General features: G+C 38.7%; 1 protein-coding gene across 2 annotated transcripts in view; it reads left to right on the top strand.

The window, feature by feature from the left end:
• Positions 1 to 19,699, top strand: part of pemt (phosphatidylethanolamine N-methyltransferase) — a 96,564-nt gene that overhangs the window by 36,553 nt on the left and 40,312 nt on the right. For both annotated transcript variants that reach the window (XR_007968534.1, XM_052103570.1), the window contains exons 3-4: positions 5,114 to 5,229; positions 16,031 to 16,176. Coding sequence is in view for 1 of the 2 variants with exons in the window: in XM_052103570.1 (XP_051959530.1) it covers positions 5,114 to 5,229; positions 16,031 to 16,176 (262 nt within the window). In the remaining variant the exon portion in view is untranslated. The remainder of the gene's footprint in view (positions 1 to 5,113; positions 5,230 to 16,030; positions 16,177 to 19,699) is intronic.

Below are 19,699 nucleotides of genomic sequence, written 5' to 3'. Positions count from 1 at the left end.
ACTAACACAATTATTAAACAGCTCTCCAATGCTCTCCAGCTTGCAATGTTTATTTGGTTAAAAGTGTACCTATACAGACCAAACTAACAAGTTGACCAGATTTGGTGGCATTGTTACATCACTCGCAAAATTGCTGCATGTTCTGTTTGAACACCAGTGTGCACACTTCTAAAACTTCTAATGAGGGCTGGACAGCTTCTTCCCCCAAGCAATCAGACTTTTGATAAAGTATATATCAATATATCAGCACTGAACTTTATTAATCTTATATCTCACACTGGACTGTCAAATATATTCTCCTCAATACAACTATTGTATATATATTTTTTATATACTCTTTATTTTTATTATATGTGTATTCTCTATTGTGAGTATTGTTTACTGTACATTGTATATTATTATTGTGTTGTGTAAGTATGTTGTTTACTGTAATTGGTATATGTCTCGTCACTGTCATGACTGCTATGTTGCTCGGAACTGCACAGAAGAATTTCACCTACTGTTGCACTTGTGTACATGGTAGTGTGACAATAAAGTGATTTGATTTGACTCACACACTGCTGGATGGATGTCTGTCCAACTACTTAGAATTTAATTCTAATGTGTTTTTTCTTTTTTCATTGTGTGCTATTGGTTGTGATCTCCATATCCTGACAGGATGTTCAGTCCATTAAACATGCGTATTAACCTATAAATAGTTTAGAAATGTAATCAAAAAATTTAGACCACACACACTCGGTAATCCTGCAAACCCTTGATTGAGATTACAAAACAAATATGTTACAAAACTGTTTCTCAATAGTCCATGGAGATGCCAGTTTTGGCACATCATTTTGGAGCTGTATGACTGTCTGTGATCAGTCTCACTTTAGACATGCTGTTTTGCAATATTTGCATATTTCCAGACATTGGTTGTTGTTTCTGTCTCACACTTTATATTCACAGTTTAAATATGCATTTCAGCAGTATTACAGTGAAGTTATAGCATAATAGAGGTGGGGGGATCAAATTTCAAAGTTTCGCATTATTTTACCTCACAAAATTGTATAAATATTCTAACATCAAAAATGTATATTTTTAGTTGCAATTTTTTCATATTTATATATTAATAGATCAAGTCTTTGAGAAGACTAAATGGACTGCAACATTTGAAATTCTTTTTGTTGATTGGTTGGCTCTCTTTTTGTTGAAAAAGTTGTACCTTTTCATTCAAGCAAGTTTTATAATATCTTACAACTTTGCCATCTTGTACAAATTTATATGATTTGTTATGATGTTGTTCCCACCCCATAGCACAGTTGCCTACTATATAAAATGTACCTTTACAAAATGTATCAAATCTTTTTTTAATTTTTTTATCACAGTTGGACCATAGTGTTCCTAATTAAGTACTCAGTGAGTAAAGCTTTTCAAAGATGCTGGCAAAGTTAACAGAGTTAGCAGAGTTATCCCGTAATTATATCAGATGTAAGGAGTCTTGAAAAATTCACAGTATGCCCACCTCTTCAGGCCCATCCCTAGTTCTGTTTTATTTGGTCACATCTTGTGAAATATGAGGCTCAGCATTAGCACAACTATTTGAGAACAGACTAAACTAAATATAAATGTATCTTTCCCAATTAGCAGACTGCCCCACCCAGACTGGCCTACATGATGTTCAAATTTGCAAAGAAAAACGAGAACAATCTACTATCTGGCATTACTGCAGAATAGTTTCCGCACATAACCACCATCTGCCTTCTCATTGGGCTTTAAAAAGTTCTTAATTAGATACTGCTCACTACTGTCTTAATCACTTTAGCTGCTGTAAATAAGGGTGCTGTTGTCCTTGGCTGAACTGGGAACAGCTGAAGACCGACTCTGTGCTCATTAATTATGTGGTTCAGGAGTGTTTAGGGTGGGCTGGTGTGTTCTAATTCAGCTAAGTGCTTCTTATGCTACAGGTCATTGTTGGCCCACAATAGCGGCACGGACTATGAATATCCATACAGTAGAGGAGAGTAATTATAAACTAAACCTCACTGTGTGTTTTTTCCAGGCCTCTAATAGTAAAGGGTGAGAATTTGCTGATGAAAGAGAAGGCTTTGTAGAGAAAACAAATCAGTTATTTTAAAAGGCGAATCAAGTCTATTTTTCCATTTTGGAAATTAGGTTCAATTATTCTGATTAATGCAAAAGAGAAGAATATTCTGAAGCTACTTTGACCTCTGCTTCTTATTTGTTAGTCTCTGTGTGTGGCATAAATGTTGGTCTCAGCTTCAGATAGCATGTCCACAGACCGTCTGATGCATATTGCTCACAAAAATGGCTAAAATGGCTAAGAACTGACTAAAATCACCATTTCGATTGAATTTATTTAAACGTAATGAAGAGTTTTGTTTGAGACATTTAGTAGCAAGTAAGCAAGATATCTATGACCACACGTGTACACCAATGAGTCAAAACATTATGACCCTTCACAGGTGAAGAGAATATCATTGATCATTTCTTAACATGGCCACATGTCAAGGTCTGGGTAGATTAGATGGTAAAGCAAACAATAATTTCTCGTAGTCAACGTGTTGAATGCAGGAGAAATGGGCAGGAACAAAAATCTGAGTGACTTTGACAAAGGACAAATTGTTATGGCCAGAAAACAGGGTCAGAGCATCTCTGAAACGGCAAGGCTTGTGGGGTGCTCCTGGTCAGCCGTGATGAGTAGATACTGACAAGGTTCCGAGGAGAGACAAACCACAAGCCGGCGACAGGGTGTTGGGCATCTAAGGCTCATCGATGCACAAGGGCAACAAAGGCTATCCCGTCTGGTCTGTATCGACAGAAGGACTACCGTGGCACAAGTCACAGAAAATTTTATCGATGGTTACGTGAGGAATGTGTCACAACTAGGGCTGGGTATTGTTAAAACAAAATTGATATCGGTACCAATACCGATATCTTGACTTCGATACCGGTTCCTAAACAATACTTTTTTCGGTACCAATTTAATGAAATCCATTTTAACAAGATTACAAACATTACCTAAAAAAAACGTTCTTTTTTCAGTTTGTTTACTTTTTTTACAGACTCAAAGACTCATCTCCTGAGCCTTCTGGTCTCCTCATGCCAGGGTCGGCAGGGGCAGAGGCTATAACATTAATGTGAAGAGAAAAAAAAACAAGAAAGCTAACTGTTAATTCAGCCAACCCTAAGGATAAGTACGGTTTAACAAGATAACTATTTTAATGTGGGTTAAACTTGATCAGTTACTGTCAACCTTAAAGCATTTTAGCATTGATTTAGCTAGCTATCTGTAGCCATACATCCAAACAATATCTAACGTTACGTAGGTCCCAGTTTATAGGACTATGTCACCGCACACAGAAACGTTAATTTATCAAGTACACAAGCATGTACCACTACAAGTTAGCCGATTTTGCTTGTTGGTTTGTTTGCAAAACGTTAACCTTACCTGTCAGTGTCCCAATCGTAGTGCTGCTGCATTCATCAGTAGATTGAGGAGGAATCGTGGTGGGCATGTTGAAGGAAGCTCTGTGGCAGGAGGACGCTGAGAGGATGACTGTACCAGCTCGGTCTTCTTGCTGTCGAAGACGGAGCAACTTTCTGCTCTTAAGTTTATTCCATGCACTGTCAAGTGCTTCATCAGATTTGTCATGTTGCCGGTCTTGGCAGCAATTATCTTGTGCAAATATTGCATTGCACGCTGTTGGCATTGAGCCTGGTGAAATGTAGCCACACGTTTGATCTTTTCCACAATTTTTACATCTGTGGGGTGTTGGGACGCATACACACTACAGCCTCACGTGTGAGCTGCGTCTCTGGGCGTAACCGGCGTAAACTAGTGTTTTTCCTTGATGCCTAAACACAGCCAATCACTGGCACTTTTAGATTTGGGCACATCTAGCATGCTACATTCTTATCACTAACGTTGATGAGATTAACCCGCCTGGTCGCCTGGTCCAATGAATCCCGTTTTCTTTTACATAACATGGACAGTCGTGTATATGTGCACCATTTACCTGGGGAAGTTATGGCACCAGGACGCACTGAGGGAAGACGACAAGCAGGTGGAGGCAGCGTGATGCTCTGGACAATGTTCAGCTGGGAAACCATGGATCCGGCCATTCATGTAGATGTCAATTTGACATATGCCACCTACCTAAACATCATTGCAGACCAGGTACACACCTTCATGGCAATGGTATTCCCTGATGGCAGTGGCCTCTTTCAACTGGATAATGTGTCCTGCCACACTGCACACATTGTTCGGGAATGGTTTGAGGAACATGATGGAAGAGTTCAAGGTGTTGCCCTGTCTGATTGAGCATCTGTGGGATGTACTGGACCAACAAGTCCAATCCATGGCAGCTCCACTTTGCAGCTTACAGGACTTTAAGGATCTGCTGCTAATTACTTTGTGCCAGATTCCACAGGACACTTTCAGGGGCCTTGTAGAGTCCTCTGCGTGCTGTTTTGAGGACCAACAGCATAGTAGGCAGGTGGTCATAAAGTTTGGTCTGTGTATATTCTACTTTGTTGTTATCCAATTTTATGTTTACCTGCCCCTTGGGTGCTAATTAAAGGGGGCTTTGGAGGGGGTCTCACCACCCTAATTAAAGGTTGAACCATTTGCAGTGTTTTCCCACTTGAGATGCACCAAAAAGAACATGCATGAGAAGAAAGTATTTTATTTAGTAGCTTTTGGTATCAATGCTGGCTAAAACATGCCTCTCTTACTAAAAATGTCACAAAAAGAACTGTGATTTGTCAGTTTACATGTTGGTCAGGACCCAGTTGCAAGAAACTCTTTAGGTTAAGAAAAACATCAGTTTTAATTTTAAGTACATTATCACCAAATGTTTTCTTAAATAAGTAGTTCATCCATAAATGATAATTCTCTCATCATTTACTCACCACTATGCCATCTCTAACTTGTTTGACTTTATTTGTTCTGTCGAAGACAAAGTATATGATACCTTTGTTGCAAATTCCAAAAAAAATATCATACTCTAAACAAGGTTACCGTTAGGATTTGAGTTGACATAATCATTGAAAATGTGTTTTTCTTTTGGATATGTGACTACTGTATAACTACCTGTATTTGTTCCTGTTGCAGGTTGCCAGATGGGAGCACAGGACAAGGGGCCTGACACAACTTTTCGGTGGTCCTTACATGGCCTGTTATTCCCTCGGCGTTCTCATCCTCCTCCTCAATGTTTACCGTAGTCACAGGTAACACATAACATCTACCGTTACCTTCATAAATTTACCCATTGTATCCCTTTTTGCATAAGATGAAGCCACACAGTTTACTCTTCAGGCTTCGCTCAGAGATTTCATCAATAATAACAATGTGACATCTGTGTCTGACGTGATAATCTGACCTCCACCTCTTTGCTGTACATTTACCCCACTTATTTAATTTAGTTTATTCTCATGAGTATGTCCGTGTTTCCATGGCAGCCTTACTCTCTGCTGCAGTTGCAGGTGTTATCGCCATAGCGTGTGACAGCCCCCAGCACTGTCTCTGTGTTAGACAGGCTGGTGCAATTTTCTGTCCAGTTCTGAGAGAGTGAAAATGTTCTAAGTATAACTGCAGAACACACAGATATGTCACTGAGCTCAGTTGCTACCAGTTTCTTGTAGGGATTGGCAATATGGCGATATACACTCACTGAGCACTTTATTAGGAACACCTGTACACCAACTTATTTATGTGAATATCTAATCTGCCAATTTTGTGGCAGCAGAGCAATGCTTAAAATCATGCAGATACAGGTCAGGAGCTTCAGTTAATTTTCACATCAACCATCAAAATGGGGAAAAATGGATCTCATTGATTTAGACCGTGGCATGATTCATGGTGACAGACGGGCTGTTTGAGTATTTATGTTATTGCCAATCTCCTGGGATTTTCAAGCAAAACATTCATCTTGTGTTTGACGATTCATAAGCGATTAATATGCGTCTCATCTGTGTTTCATGCGTGTTGTACGCTATCTCTGGTGCAGTCAGTCAGTCAGTCAGTCTTTCACAAGTTTGAATCCATGGTGTGCAGAGTGACTCAAGCCTGGTCTCCTAAGGTTGTCACATGGGGTAACATCCTCGTGTTCATTATAATGTGTTTCTCTCCCTTGGTGGGGCACATGGTGAGTTGTGCGTGGATGCCGAGGAGAATAGCATGAAGCCTCCACACGTGCTATGTCTCTGCGGTTAACAAGCTCAACAAACCACGTGATAAGATGCGTGGATTGACGGTCTTAGAGGCAGTGTCTTTGAGACGAGTCACTATGCCACTATGAGGACGTAGAGCGCATTGGGAATTGGGCTTTCCAAATTGGGTAGAGAAAAAGAAAAGATCATCTTGAAAGGAAAGAAGAGGAATGGAAGGAATAACTGAAGTCTGAGCAGCCATTATTTTAATCCCAGCCACCAGTAGCACTGCTTTCAGCCTGGAAACAAATATGTGGAAACCTGTTAAAGTCTGGAGAACAATATCATTTGTACTGCCACAGAGTGAATCTGCCTGATCTTGAGTGCTATATATTTTTTCACATACAGCTCAGAAATCTCTAATTTAACAACTAGAATGTGTGGCATTTGAAGTCAATTATGTGTCTAGTTGGGTTGTGCGACATTCAGAATTGAATTGAGAATGCCTTTTAAATTCGAATGCCATTTCTAAATTTGAATTGAGTTTAGGGAGCAAACACAGTGTAGAATTGTAATTCAAATTTGCATTTAATAATTAAAATAGAATGGAATTCAAAGAAATCCATGTATCTTCTTTACATTCCATGAATGGTTTTTATTTATCAATTCACTTCATATAAAGTATAGTAAACATAAAAAATAGGGGTGTAAATATCCATCGATCTAGATCGATGCATCGATCCAATGACCAACAATCCAATGTTATCAATACAACGTATAAATATCTATATAGACGTTTTTTAAGATGCACCTTTATTTTAATACTCTCTTGTCAGCCACATCCGTACGCATTTCCGTCAGGCGATGAAGCAACCTTATAACATGCATTTCGCTTTATGAGCGCTAAATATCGTTTTGGCAGCTTGGTTTCAACAAATGCTCTTTTGCAGTTAGGAGAAAGTTTTGAGTTCTGAAACAGTATGTTTTATAGTAGAAAGACCTCTTTTATGTCAAAAGATTAAGGAAAATGTTATTGTCATCATCCCTTTATTGCCTGTGAATCAGGAGCCATCACAAAGGACAGATTTGTCAACAGCTTACTGGAACAGTAAGTGATTCCATTATTTATAATTAAGTAACTTGCCTCCGTCTTTAACAAGGTATACATAGGATCAAAAGCCTCTCAAATTACAGAAAAGAGTTTAATGGCATTTTGGTGTTGATGTGTGAATGCTAACAAAATGCATAAAGGACAGACAGAAAAGGCAATATGGCAATTTTACTGCAATTTAATGGGTTTCATGTGTGAAAGTGGCTACTGACAGAAAAGTGGGAGAGAGAGAAATGGGATCAGGGCATAACACTGGCCTGATTCGAACCTGGCTCCCTGTGAGCCAACAGCTCTTAAATATCAAGAGCAAGGTGCCAAAGTTCCAAGCTGAAAAAATTCAGTCCAAAGTGTGAACAGAACATAGTTTGACTAGAACACAATATATTGTCCCTTCACAAATTATGATGACTTTTTAATTAGCGGTTTTTCAGCGTAAAAGAGAATTTCTTGCCGGTAAAACTGTTACTTGTAACCATAACATGAACACAACCTTTTTTATTCTGCTTTTTAGGACTAAAAGACTTTTACCTAACGTCAGATCCACAGCCTTCATCTGGTCTTCCAATGCCAACCGCTGCTTTCTCTAGAGGTGACACAGCCTCTGTTCTGTCTGTCCACCTGAATGAAGTGAACATCTTCACCCAGTTTTTATTACAAGCAATGTGTGTGTGCCCATAAAATGTAGCCCATTTATTTAGCTGACCTTTTCTTATTTATAAATGCCTTCATTTTGCCAATTACACAGCTGCAGTACCGAGTCAGAGATGCAGTAACACCTGCATTGCAAGAAAATCTATTTGAAGAATTTCCAAAACCTGAAAAGGTCAGAGAATTGTAAAATTGTAACATGCTGACCCAGAAAAGTCAAGGACATTCATAAAATCTTTTAAAAATCACAGAAAAGTAAATTTTTATCCTTGCTAAAAACAAAAAACAGCTTAAACTAGCCAAAACTTTTAGGGTTGTTTTAGGCACTTTTTAGCTGGTAAGGCGAGCAAACCAGATTAGGCCAGTTTAATATTGTTTTTTAATTTTTTTTAGCAGAAATATTGAATATATTTTTTTCTAGTTATGCTCAATTCTAAAATATTTACAAAAAATTGGTTCTAAAAATTCAGCTGTGTGCATACAATAAATTTTGTTTTTTAAAAAGTCATGAATGTCATGACTGGAAAAGTCATGGAAATTCAAAGGTCAAATGGTGTTGAAACCACCCTTATTATTTAAGAAAACAATTATGTAAGTTCTGTTGTCACTATCGCTATCTTTAGGTTTACTGACTGTCTAAATAATTTTTATATTCTTGGAAAACAACTGAAGCCGACTGGGTATCATCGGTACAAGTTGCCCTGTTTTGAGTGATATAATCCACATTGAAATCACTGAGATAAACTTCCTCTCTTTACTTTTAAAGGGTCAAAACACCCACCTATTTCAGCACAGCTCTCAACACTTTTTTAAATGATGCATTTAAAGTGGGCGTGATAAGTAGCGGGGTGAGGGGAGAAGGTGGAGTGAACCCAGCAACTGTCTGATCAAGTCATTTTAATAATGCAGTTAACAGAATCAAATATTCTCCCAATTGCTCGTCGTAACAGAATGCACAAATATATTATACACTTTTTTGTAAATTAATTTGAAAATATGAGCTCTGTTTTGAACTGCAAAAACATGTGTAAAAATGTTTTAGAAGGACAAAGTAAATTTTTTTTTTACATTACATTTACATTATTTAAAAACATCTTTTATCTTCTTTTATCTTATCTTTCATTGTGGCTCTCTTTAAAGTTTTGGCCTGTCATGTGTTAAACGCCATGGTTACTGTTGTTACCTCCATTCCCTGATGGAGGGAACAAGAGGTTGTGTCGATGTAGTGACATTAGGGGTCACACTTGAGAGCCCCGAACACCTCCCATTCTTTGAGAAAAGGCCAATGAGAATTGGCGAGTGGAATTTGCATGCCACTCCCCCGGACATACGGGTATAAAAGGAGCTGGAATGCCCACTCCATTCAGGTTTTGTGCTGAGGAGCCAAGACAAGGTCCGGCCATTTCAGCAGCTGTTCCATCAGGGAATAGAGGTTACAACAGTAACCATGGCATTCCTTCTGTCACTCACTCAACATTGTGTCGATGTAGTGACACTGGGGGTCCCTATAGAAAACAGGGACCCTATGTGCATTGGGGAAGGTGTTCTTTTCCTTTCTTATTCTTTCAGGGGAAAAGACCCCATGGAGACCACATCCTCCCCAAAAGGGAGGTCAACATGTGGCAATATGACACATGGGCTCAGCAGCTGCACATGGAAGAGGCACAGTGGTAGATACCGCCAAAAAAAGGGGGGGGGGGGGGGTAGGGGTGGGCGCCTGGCAAACTGAATCGCGTAGCTGAGTAGGATGATCCTGGCCAGCCACCTCGACAGAATGGAAAGCATTAGCCACGCGTCCAAGCTCCGGGCAAGGGGCACTAAGGGGACGATGCATCTGACATACCTGGGGGTGGGGCCTCTCGGCAAAGGGGGAGCAGGCAACATCACATCGAGGAGCGTTGCTTTCACCCAAGGCTGTTCAGCTCAAAGCACTTACCTTGCTCTGCAAAACCGGCATAGGTTGGGTTAGCGACTGAGGAGGAGGTTCTCTTGGGCCATCCTCGAGACTCGTCACAACCAGCGGGCTGTAGGTGTGGCGCAGCCGGGCACGCAAAGGCGGGGAGGCCGCATTCGCAGGGTCCTGGCTGCGGGTGCTCGGTGTCTGGCAGCCGTGACAACGGTGGTTGTGGACACCGATTATGTGACCCAAGGAGTGCTCTTTTTTTTTTTTTTACAATTTGGGCAAACAAAAGATTTACCTCCCGGCCCGCCACCGGGGGGATGGAGTGGTCTGGATACCAGCCGGATATCTCCGTCTCAGGGTCGTCCGTCTCAGGGGTGCTTAGGAGCCTGCCGGGTCCCCGTGCTGGCCTGGGAGATGGGGCGCATCAGCTTCCTGCGGGGGGCTCTACGCTGGGGCCGAGAACTGGGCTCGGGCTCAGGCGGAGCCGCCTGGGCTCAGATGGGGTGCGGGAACTTGATCCGCCACAGGCCATGATGAGCTGGATGACCTCCGTCTGTTTCTTCACCACCGAGAACTGCAGGGCAAAGTTCTCAAGGGTGTTGTCAAATAGTACAATCTGGGAGATGAGTGCGTTGAAAAAGCATGCTTTTTCGGTGTCCCTCATCTCGACTAGATTCAGTCATAGGTGGCACTCCTGGAACATCAAGGTGGATATTGCCTGCCCGAGTGCACGCGCCATGATCTTCGTCACCTGGAGGGCGAGGGCGGTCACCGAGATCAGCTCCTGCAGCACATCGGGATCAGGACTACCCACGTGCAGTTCTTTTAGTGCCTTTTTAGTATCCAACAGCATACGCTTCTTAAGAGGTGAATGGAACAGCAGTAGTATTCAGCTCACTGATAGTACAACCACTCGGCTCCAAATCTGAATGGAGTGGGCATTCCAGTTTATACCCGTATGTCTAGGGGAGTGGCATGCAAATTCCACTTGCCAATTCTCGTTGGCTTTTTTTAAAAAAATGGGAGGTGTTCGGGGCTCTCGAGCGACCCCTAGTGTCACTACATCGACACGATGTCGAGTGAGTGAAAGAAGGGGAACAGATCCAATCCATGTTCGATGTAAATGTTTCATAGTTAGATCAGAAGCTTTTGTACCTCTTTTTACATTTTAAAAAATATAATTCCTGAGCAAAACAGTGATCTGATGATTAAATAAGGTAAGTGGCAAAAAACGTTATCGGCATCGGACAATACATATATCGGTATTGACCAAAAATCAGGGTCAGAAGTGTATCCCTAATACATACTGTAAATGAGGGTTACTTCAACCTAGGGCACTTTTTCCAAGGGGTTGATGTTTATTAAAAGTTGAGTTCAAGTGTGAAAATATTATTTTATTGTGTGTTTGTATTTAGGATTAATTAAATGTCTTAGACTTAGCAAAAGTGTTGGCCATTTTTTTCTAAACAAATTGTAATGTCATTAATCATAAATCATTATCAAAGATAGAAATATCAAATAATTTTCTTGCATGCATGCATGACCATTGTTGGACATTGTGAGTAGACAAATTAAGCTAGAACAGTTTAGTGTGTTTTAAGAGAGTTTATTTTCTACATGGCAACACGTGCCCATAGCTGAAGAAACAAATATCAAAGTGGCCTTTGTTTTGATGTTGCATTGAAAAAAAATCTCACTAAGAAGCCCTTACTGCTGATATGAGGATGTTGACTGTGTTTCTTTCTTATCTCTGAAGACTGTCAATTAAATTTCTCAATAATAAAGGAAAGGGAAAGAAATAAGGTGTGATGCACATACTCCAAATGATCAATAAAAGCACTCCTTGATAATAATAGCTTTTTGCTTGTCTTATTTCTCAACAGAGTGTGGAGAAAAAACTATTATAAGATCTGCCATCTGTGTGCGCATGAACAACAAAGCGACATGTGACAGAAATCGACATTTGTCAGTTTTCACTTATATTCACAGTTGTGTTATTGTATATCGGTTACTTTTATAAGCTTTAGTGCTGTGGGTTTGAAATAGAAGTTCAGTTGTGGTTGTTGACCTACTTAGGGTTTGTCCTATTCATTTTGGATTTTCCAGCTAAGATGCTTGGAATGAAACATTATTATCCTTGTATTTTTTCATTTCACCTTATTAAAGTCTCAGTCTACATATATTGTTAATATTAGTTTATTTTGCATATTACCCTCTGATGCATGATGTTCACTTCAGAATGCCCATATTTAACCATTCAGGGTGTGATGTTACATCCACGGTTAACCACTCCATGGTTTGTTATCTGTTGATCCTTCAGTACTTTTTTCCTTAAAAATGTCATTGTACTTTTCAGGAATTACAGTTTAAAATCATGTAAGCCAGTCATATCAGCAGCCTGTTTCATTTTGGTTCATGTTTTTTTTACACAACCTTCCTATTGCACTTTCACTCAGAATCACTGAATCTAAGTCAAAGATGACTTCCTTGTGCAGCTTTGGGCTTTTTTATACCTTTGTAATTTAATAATAAAAGTATTAGTAGGTTAAATAACAATAATAATCCCAGAGTAGTAAAATGGGGTACATTGAAGTACCCTCAGTGCATTCAGCACTGAGTTACAATAAATGTTGTATCTGCTATGAATTCTGTTAGGGAGAAAGGTTTGAAATAATGACTTAAATTCAGTCGCTGGGCTGTGGGCACTATGGACAGTGCTCTTGTTCCACTACAATGATTGAAAATGGCACACACCAAAAAAAAAATTTAAGTGGCAACTGCTGAAAGCTGCATCCACCTGAAGTCTTCTGAGCTTCAGAAACAGGTGCAGCATGTTATGACCTCTGAGAGCATCTTGCTGCTCTCTTTTTGAGTGGGTGACCTATCAAGATCAGTGTAACAGCATGGTGTAGAATACTCTGTGAAATGATCCTTTGCATGATCAGGATCATTGTTGATCATTCAAGATAAATGCAATATTCATCTTCATAAGCAGTTGTCAGTTTGTCAGTTGTAGTGTGAGTGTAGTTGCTTTTGACGACTTTGACAACACTGAGTCAGTCTCAACAATATAGGACGATAAGTATACTCTTGTAAAAGATAAACAAACGGATAAACACGCAATGAATGGAACAGTCTCGGGACGCGTTTTAAAAAGTTTTAACTTGTCACGGCATCTTAAAAATTGCAAGAACCAATCAAAGAGGTCCTTCTTGGGCATGCTAACATATGAAAATGATTGAAAAAGTGCAGATGGATGCAAACTCTGTTCAGTGTGAACAACCCATAAGTTTGGCAGAAGTTCCAGAATGGCTAACAAAATTCACACACTTCACCTTTAAATTTTGTAGCAGGCCATGATGCAGCCATTACGTAAGACATGGCCCAGAGACCTAGAAAATAAACATAATGGTCCTCTTCATTTTACTGACCTTTCTCTCTGTTCCTCTTCTTTTTTTCCAAAAACCTCTCTTTTTCTCTTTGTCCCTAGTAGATTGCATGACCAGGTGGCTTTCAAATAGTGAAGTGTCCAATGAAGTCCTAATTACTTGTTTTCAGCTCTGGTGTAAAGTTCTAAAAAAATGGGGTGATAGAAAAGAGGTGCAGGGGATAATTACACCTATGTGACTGAAAAGACTTCCCTGCTGATGGTAAAAATTACCCCACACTAATGGACAGGTCAGCTGGAAGTGTGTATGTGGGTGTAGAGTCCTCGCTTTCTATGCGGGGGGCTTAAAAGTAAATTTAGCACCAGGACCCTTTTTTTCTTTCTTTCTTTTGTTATTTGGTTTCAGCTGTTTTGCTGTTCACAATCTCTCTACTCTATCTCTGTGCAGAATTCGTTTTTTACATATAGTGGTTTTAATGGACAAAAACACATCTCAATGTATTTGGCATGCACATTGTAAAGAAAATGCAAATATGAATGTATATGCAAAATACCCATTTCCATGAGTGATAGAATGATAAATTAGCCAGTATTGGGCCATTTTGAGGTCAGAATTCACCTATAATTGTGCCCATTTGGCCAATTAATAGAAATGCCTAATTTAAAGTTTTAGGTGGGCTGTCAATTGATTAAAATATTTAGTCTAATTATTTACTGATTAATTAGTTGAATTAAGCACATACACCAATCAGCCACAACATTAAAACCACCTGCGTAATATTGTGTAGGTCCCCCTCATATAGCCAAAACAGCGCTAACCCGAATCTCAGAATAACATTCTGAGATTATATTTTTCTCATCACAATTGTGCAGAGCGGTTATCTGAGTTACCGTAGACTTTGATCAGTCTGGCCATTCTCTGTTGACCTCTCTTATCAACAAGGCTTGTCCATCCTCAGAACTGCTCCTCACTGGATGTTTTTTGTTTTTGGCACCATTCTGAGTAAATTCTAGAGACTGTTGTGCGGGAAAATCCCAGGAGATCAGCAGTTACAGAAATACTCAAACCAGCCCATCTGACTCTAACAAACATGCCACAGTCCAAATCAATGAGATCACATTCTTTCCCCATTCTGATGGTTGATGTGAACATTAACTGAAGCTCCTGACCCGTATCTTCATTTTATGCACTGCTGCCACACGATTGGCTGATTAGATAATCACATGGATGATTGTTGGTACCAGATGGGCTGGCTTGTGTATTTCTGTAACTGCTGATCTCCTGGGATTTTCAAACACAACAATCTCTAGAATTTACTCAGAATAGTGCCAATAACAAAAACATCCAGTCAGTGAGAGTTCTGTGGCTTTGGAATAAGTGTAGAAATGTAGGTGGACCTGTAATATAAGTGTTAAAATGTATTATTTTTGATTTCATAACATAGCAGAGTAATAGAGAGAAAAACAAGTGTCAATAAAGTCATTATCAGCCATTGAATTCATGATTTGAGTGTATAAAACACTCCGTTGTTGTAGTGCCTCTAGTGCTCATTTCACCTGGAAATTGCAGGGAGTTGTACCTGGAGACATAACAAGTTTTGCAAAAATGTATATAGAGTCATGTTTTCACTACGCGACCAGGTTGCATTTGGGATGGCATGAGGTTGAGTAAATGATGAGAGAATTTTCATTTTTGGGTGAGCTATTCCTTTAAAACATAATTCATATGTACATCTGTTAGCATTTCTGTGACAGCTGAAGGGTGTGCAACAATGAATGTGGAGGAAATATAGACATTTTGAATTTGAATGTAAAACCAAAAACATTTCTAAGTGACTTAGAAAGTAACTTTTTACTTTTTTATAGTAAAATAATTGGTAATGTGATTACTTTTTAGATTTAGTTGTCAGTTAAGTAATCTAATTAAATTTTTAGAGAATCATTTGTTGTGGATTGAGTAATTTACACAACACTGTTGACTACAGTGACCTAGAAATAATACAGAACCAAAATTTTTCTTATTATTTATATTACATGAAAATGTTTTACATTATTTAAAATCATAAAACTTTTGTTTTTTCTTTCAGGTTTAAATTAGAATTTGAATTCCTGATTTTTAATGTGGACTTTTGAACCCACTGTTTATCAGCATTATGTCAGTTATTGGCCACAATGTTCTCTTTGCAACAGCCATCGAACCAATCCATATTGGTCAATCACTAATGTTCACATTTTTGCCTTGTTTTTTTGCTGTTTCAAAAATGATCTACCACTGAAAAACCTTTCATAATGTCTTAAAAGTAACTGTGTTACATGGTTTTTGAATTGTTGTCTTATTGATTGAGCAAGAAACGAGGTGAGACAAGTTTTGTCCCATTATTGGTGACTGGGACATCATATCTCATGCTCCTATTGGTTTCTTTTGATGTGCTTTAACCCCTCACTTTTTATCAGTCTGTTTGGCAAACAACCCAGTGACTAAACCATTCAAGCAGCCTGTATCCCATATGTATCTCCACACAAACAAAGAAAAGGCCTCAAGTCACACAGTAATATCAGCTGCTTCTTGTGACCTGCCAAGAGCTGTAAGAAATCCATAGTAATGTTAACACTTTAGCTTTGCCCTGAATATCTGCCCCAATCAATTGATATCATTCAGACAATGGCCTGTAAAATACAGGTTGGTTGCTTTTGTTCTATTATTTCATTTATACTTGTGACTGGATGCAAGATACCTGTTGTGTATTAAACACAGACAGGGAGATAATCATATGTTTTAAGTGATTTGGATTCAGTCTGATCATGTTTCTCTTTCTGTCTCTGTTCTCAGTATTACAGTTGCTATGAAGGGACAGCCTCAATGGGAGCTGCTGGACAATGTACAGGTGTACTATGCAGGAGCATCTCTCATGGCACTGGGTTTACTCTTTGTTATCAGCAGTTTCCTGGCCCTGGGATTTACCGGAACCTTTTTGGGTAAATCCGTCCATCCATCCATTCCTTCATTCATTTATACTTCTGTATCAGATCCATCTTTACTGCTCTTTCTCCATTCATCCCTCTCTTAGTCTCTGCCCCATCATCCATCCACCCTTGTCTTGCTTAGCCAGACCTTTGACTAAATGGCATAAGGTCTGCTACACATTGTACATTTTTCCATTTAAGAACCGCACATTTAGACAGGAAGAGACCGTATGACTGACATGTTAAGCAACAAATCGTAGTTTGTATTGTTTTTATGTGCCATTTACGTATATGAATGTGATACCACGTTAATAGACTGGCAGGAAAAAAAGTAATTTACTGTAAATAATAATGTTCACCCAAAAATGAAAATCTTGATATTATTTACTAAAGCCAAGCACACACTAAACAACATGTACATTCTTTTGTTTTTTGTTGGTGTGCTCACTACATGACTGATCGCAGACTAGGTATATTACCTACACGACCATTCATCCACAACTGAAACTACAATGACTCCGACCGAAACTATGATCCCAATGTACCAAGCACTACTCACACTTGATAACTGAAAAAAGAGATATTAGAGTATAGGGGTGTTGAAATTAATCGTTTCTACAATGAATCGCGATTCAGACGTGGACAATTCTGCATCGATGCAGTAATAGACCATAATCGATTGTAGCCGACTGATGTTTCACTGACGTCATTCGTCGCATGTCGCACTAGCGTAAAATGGCGGAGGGAGACGAAACACTAAAGCCAGTAATAAAAAATGCACCCATTATTTTAAAAGCCGACGTCTGGGCATATTTTGGCTATTATAAACAAACTGGTAAGCACGAACTGGACAAGACACACGCTGTGTGTAAAACCAATAACACAGGAATAAAAATTTTTGGGAATACCACTAACTTAAGAAACCACGTTAGTCATTTTCACCCTGAGATGCTATCGCCTGCCAGTGCCAAGGTGGACCCAGCTCAGCCAAAAATAGATAAAATGATATCAACTTTGCTGCCCAACTCGGAGAAATGGAAGATAATAGCCAGATCTGTGGCAGCTTACATAGCGAAGGATATACAGCCTTATTCTGTGGTGGACAACCCCGGGTTTCACCACCTGTTGAAGATGCTGGAGCTGCGATATAATCTCCTGTCACGCAGCTACTTTACAAAAAAGGTTATACCTGAAATCTACCACGAAACCAAAGCCCAGTTAATGGCATCAATGTTCACACAATATGTGGGCTCGGCCTCTACTATTTATTTTGGTTTATAATTGAATTTAATGTTAATAGATTTGTTAACATTTAAACATTTTATGAAGAAGTAAACTGCAATATATATATATATAAGTACTTCAGTACAGCACTTAGTAGGGCTTTCAGTATTTACTAATGTATATTAGTTCTAAATACTCATGTTGTCTGCTGTGTTCAGGCTAAAGTTTTGTTTGATGTGTGCTACATTCAGGAAGTGTACTTTCTTGGAGCAGATCAAATAAAAAGGGAGTTCATATATATGACTGCTTGTATTAACTGATGAAAATGTAGCCATGTGCAGTAATATTGAAAATTGAGGATGCAACGCATCGTGATGCATCATGAAATTGATTCTAATCGAATCGTTGACATGATAATCGTAATCGAATTGAATCGTGAGACCAGTGATGATTCACACCCCTATTAGAGTAGTAGGTCAGTCTCGCACAACGTCAACCTTTACTTGATATTGAGTGATAGCTGTCCTCATTTGCATACTGAAACACTTGAAATGTTTTTATGTTTTTGTTTGTTTTTTTATATTCAAAAGGTCTAAAAATGACATAGTACTTTTGAACTGCCTTCAAGTTTAGTCCTGTATCTATCTTGAAGGTGATTAGTTAACTTTAAAGCATCAGTATGCTGTAACAAGTATAGGTGAAGTCTCAATGCTCCATACAGTAAATCTGATCCCGTGTTTATTATGCCCTGGACATGCGTTGTGTGTAATGAAGAAGTTTGCACTGCTCCAGACAATCGGTTTCTGTGCTAGGATGTGCAGTCCAGTAAAGCCTGTACCTCCTGGAAATGTAAATTTAACAGGAAGTGGGGAAAAACATTAGTGAAGTTTCAGGAAGTGGGAAAAAAATGGATACTGCAATAATTGCGTTTTTTTTTAAACACATTAAACAGTCAACTATTAATAACAGAAATTAATGCGTTACATTTTCCAGCCCTTATTTATAATGTTATTTAATTGTTTTGAGTCTTTTTTTTTTAACTCAAGTGTTACATAGTGTGAAGCCATTTTCCACTTATGCCAGACATATTATTCATTTGTTGCGAATACTTTTATCTTTAAGTTTGCATCTTTGAAGTTCCAATAAAACAAAAACTTCAAATTAGAAAGGTCCCTTTCATTTTAAAAGTAGTAAGTCACTAAAATGATCAAAAAAGATATATTACTACATGGTATTATTATGGTATTTGGCATTATTGCAACCCCTAAATGTTTTGTACAGTACATAACCATGTAATAATGTATACTTGTCGATAATCTTAGTAATTTTATACTTAATAAAAAGTAATATGCAGTTTAGGCATGTCTCGACACCATAAATGTATGTATTCTACATGTCCCTCATCATCATTTTATAGTTTAGCAGTAATGGCCAGTAAAGCAGTAAAAAAATGTTGCTTATTTACTCTCTTTCTTAACCTTCTCTATTACTACCTTGTATAAGGAACATATATACTACCAGGGCAGTTTACAACTAGGCTTATAACACATATTCCTGTACTCTTCCTACTCTTACCCACTTTACAACTCACTCTCGTAAACACAGGCAATAAATTTGTATTTACTTCACAAATATCATTCCAAACATGGCTAACCAGTCAATGCCACAGTAAAATACATTCATAAACCTGTCAGGACAGTCTTTATCTTCAGCCAGCACAGACTTTAACAAGATAAGTGAACAGGTAGAATTAAAGAAATTGAAAAAAAGAAGAAAAACTAAAAACAATAGTGTATATGGTACATTAGACTTTCTACCCTCATGTTTACATTCAGTATAAAATCATTAAGCACTTACTAGGAACACTATGGACTTAACAAAGTGCCCGACGTGGTCTTCTGCTGTTGTAGCCCATCTGCCTCAAGGTTTGACGTGTTGTTCATTCTGAGATGCTATTCTACTCACTACATTTGTACAGAGTGGTTATCTGAGTTACTGTAGCATTTCTGTCAGCTTGAACCAGTATGACCATTCTCCGTTGAACTCTCTCATCAACAAAACATTTCTATCCACAGAATTCAACAGTGCTCATCTATCCAACGCACATCTTAAAGGTGTATTCCGGGTTCAATACAAGTTAAGTTCAATCAACAGCATGTGTGGTATGTTGATTATCACAAAAATGTATTTGGACTTGCTCCTCCTTTTCTTTAAAAATGAAAATTTTATGCCTCAAATTATACACAAGTTTATAAAAACTCTACAGACTGTTGTGGGTGAAAATCCCAGGAGATCAGCAGTTCCAGAAATA

This window comes from Xyrauchen texanus, chromosome 33 (assembly GCF_025860055.1).
Source record: "Xyrauchen texanus isolate HMW12.3.18 chromosome 33, RBS_HiC_50CHRs, whole genome shotgun sequence".
Taxonomy (NCBI): Eukaryota; Metazoa; Chordata; class Actinopteri; order Cypriniformes; family Catostomidae; genus Xyrauchen; species Xyrauchen texanus.
This window is presented reverse-complemented; position numbering and strand designations above follow the sequence as displayed.